The sequence below is a fragment of the Antechinus flavipes genome, chromosome 6, assembly GCF_016432865.1.
Source record: "Antechinus flavipes isolate AdamAnt ecotype Samford, QLD, Australia chromosome 6, AdamAnt_v2, whole genome shotgun sequence".
Classification (NCBI taxonomy): Eukaryota; Metazoa; Chordata; class Mammalia; order Dasyuromorphia; family Dasyuridae; genus Antechinus; species Antechinus flavipes.
The window spans coordinates 246,212,695-246,215,825 of NC_067403.1; the positions used below are offsets into that span (position 1 = coordinate 246,212,695).

The 3,131-nt window shown below is 34.7% G+C and overlaps 1 protein-coding gene across 1 annotated transcript; it reads right to left on the reverse strand.

The window, feature by feature from the left end:
- Positions 1 to 1,865: 1,865 nt before the first annotated feature.
- On the reverse strand, positions 1,866 to 2,801 carry LOC127541591 (olfactory receptor 2D3-like). Its single transcript, XM_051966815.1, has one exon. The coding sequence runs from the start codon at positions 2,799 to 2,801 to the stop codon at positions 1,866 to 1,868; it is 936 nt and encodes a 311-aa protein (XP_051822775.1).
- Positions 2,802 to 3,131: the final 330 nt, after the last annotated feature.

Consider the following 3,131-nt stretch of genomic DNA (forward strand, 5'->3'; position numbering starts at 1 on the left):
GAGCTCGTGGTCTATTTTCCCAAAACATTTATAATTTAATGTAATTGATTGTACTTTGTTTTATAGAATTTACTTGTAATTCCATATTTTCCTGAGGATATTTTATTAGGGAGCTCACTAATGACATTCATTTTCTTCCTAAGATAAGACTATTTAAATATTCTATTTCATATTTTGTTAATCTTGTAAATTTTTTTATAATTATTCATCCATTTCACTCAAATTATTAAATTTATTGTTATTTAATTGAACAAAAGAGCTTTGAATAAATGATTTAATTTTATCTTCATTGATGGTGATTTCATCCTTTTCATTTTTGATAAAGATCTCATTTCTAAAATACATAAATAATTGTATCAAATTTATAATAATACACATCATTCCCCAATTGATAAATGGTCACAAGATAAGGATAATTTTCAGATGATTAAATTAAAACCATTCATAATTATATGAAAAATGCTCTAAATCACTATTAATTAGAGACATGCAAATTAAAACAAGTCTCAGGTACCATCTCACACCTCTCATATTGGCTGAGATGACAGGACAATATAATGATAAATGTTGGAGGGGATGTGGAAAAACTGGGACACTAATACATTGCTAGTGGAGTTGTGAAATGATCCAATCATTCTGGAGAGCAATCTGGAACTGTATTCAAGGAGTTATAAAACTGTGTATACCCTTTGACCCATTAGTGCCATTACTGAGTCTATATCTGAAGGAAATCATAAAGAATGGAAAAGGACCCACATATGCAAAAATGTTTGTACCAACTCTTTTTGTGGTAGCAAAGAATTGGACAAGAAGTAAATGCCTTTCAACTGGGGAATGGCTGAACAAAGTGTGGTACATGAAGTTAATGGAATATTATTGTGTTATAAAAATAATGAACAAGCTGATTATAGAAAATCCTTGAAATATTTATATGAACTGATGCTGAGGGAAACAAGCAGAACTAGGAATACCTTGAACCCAATAACAGCAAGAAGGTGCAATCATCAAATATGAAAGGTGGCATCAATATGAACTGAAGCAATCCCAATAGACTTTGGTCAGAAAATGCCTCCTGCATCTAGAAAAACATCTAATTATCTGAATAATAAACAACACATTCTATATTCTTTTTGTGTTTTTTAATTTCTTTCATATTTCCCTTATGCTCTGATTTTTCTCTCCCAACATGATTCATAAAGCAATGTGCATTAAAATAAATAAACTTAGTACAATTAATAAAAATGAACCAGAACAAAACAAAAAATATTCCAGTTTCTTGACTCTTACCATAGAGTACCTTTACATTATTCCACTGTAATTCTCTATATTCCAAATGAAATGGAGTAGGAATTAAATGACACAAGAGGCTGCTGTTCAATTGTGAAAAGTATACTGGATTAAGCTTCCGCAGACCTGAATTTGATAGTGACCCTCTCTGGCTGTGGGATACTAGGAAAATCACTTCCTTTCCCTGAATCTAGGATATAAAATCTATAAAAATATATGAATCTGTCCATCAATCACTTTCTAATTTTGGAGAAACCACTCAAAGTCTAAGTGCTTCAATATCCTCTCAACTAGTATTTGCATTGCCCACTTTATAAAGTTGTGGTGAATAACATATTTTTTCAAGCTATTCAGTATTTAATTAAAAGTGAAGCATGACCTCACTGCAAAGTAATGCTATAGGTACCTTTCAGGAAGGTAAAAAGAAATGGGAAATTCTAAGTTTGCCCCTTAGATACCATTCTGAGAGCAGGACATCCCTAAGAAAAGATGAAATAATTTATTGAGCTCACACAATGAATGTGTGGACTGATATTCAAGCCACAACCTTCATGAGTTTTTTATTATTTCCCTATGCACTATGCCATGCTCTGTTTACTAATGACTTTTTTCAAGGCCCCTTTAACATCTTGGTTCCTCAAGCTGTAAATCAGGGGGTTGAGCATCGGTGTGATGATAGTGTAGAAAACTGCAATGATCTTCCCTCCAGACCTGGAGGACTTGGACTGAGGCCGCATATACATGAACATGGCCGTCCCATAGAACAAAACCACCACAGTCAGGTGGGAGGCACAGGTGGACAATGCTTTAAGCCTTCCTGATGCAGAACGCATCTTGAGGACTGATAGGAGGATGCGAGCATAGGAGATCACAATGAGAAGGAATGGAATGAAGACAATTATGATGCTAAAGATGAACACGACCAGCTCTGTGAAAGATGTATCTGTACATGCTAACCTTAGTACTGCGGGTACTTCACAGAAGAAGTGGTTCAGCACATTAGGCCCACAGTAGGGCAATCTCAAGGTGAGGACGTTTATCACCATAGAACTTAGGAAGCTGCTAGTACAGGAAATGATGACCATGTGAACACAAGTACGCTTGTTCATAATGACTATATAGTGCAATGGGGCACAAATAGCAACATATCTGTCATATGCCATGACCCCCAAAAGGACACATTCAATCATCCCAAAGGAGAGGGAGCAATACATCTGTATTGCACAGCCAGTAAAGGAGATGGTCTTTTTCTTCCCCACAATATTGGAAAGCATTTGTGGGACATTAGTTGTAGTGTAACAGATATCTAGGAAGGACAGGTTAGTCAGGAAAAAATACATAGGTGTTTGGAGACGGGGTTCAATCTGGATTACTGTGATGATGATGAGATTGCCAAGTACTGTCAATAAATAGAAGAACAAAAACATGATGAAAAGGATGAGTTGAGCCCTTGGCTGAGAAGAGAGTCCCAAGAAAATGAATTCAGTCACAAATGTTATATTCGCTTCTGTCATACTGGTTCTTCGGGCCAAATCATCATCTCCCAGAGGAAGAGGTAGCTTCTGTTCGAAGGATTAATCAACCCTACCTAGTCTGAAAAGGAACACATTATAGACACAGAGCACATTATAGACAAATAGTTTAAAAATAAAAAAAATAAACAGGTAAATATTTGCTTTAGCAGTCTACATAGAGTTTAAAGTTTGCACAGATTTTGAAGTTTTGTTTCCCATTTTAGGATTATGAAAGTATTTTCCTGTCAAACTGCTAATATAAATATTTAATTAAATATATTTAACATTCAAAAATACTACATAATAAGAAAGAGGATGAGAATACCCACA

What these genes read in the sequence shown, in the direction of transcription:
- LOC127541591 (XM_051966815.1), bottom strand. Translation starts at nt 2,801, where the DNA reads ATGACAGAAGCGAATATAACATTTGTGACTGAATTCATTTTCTTGGGA.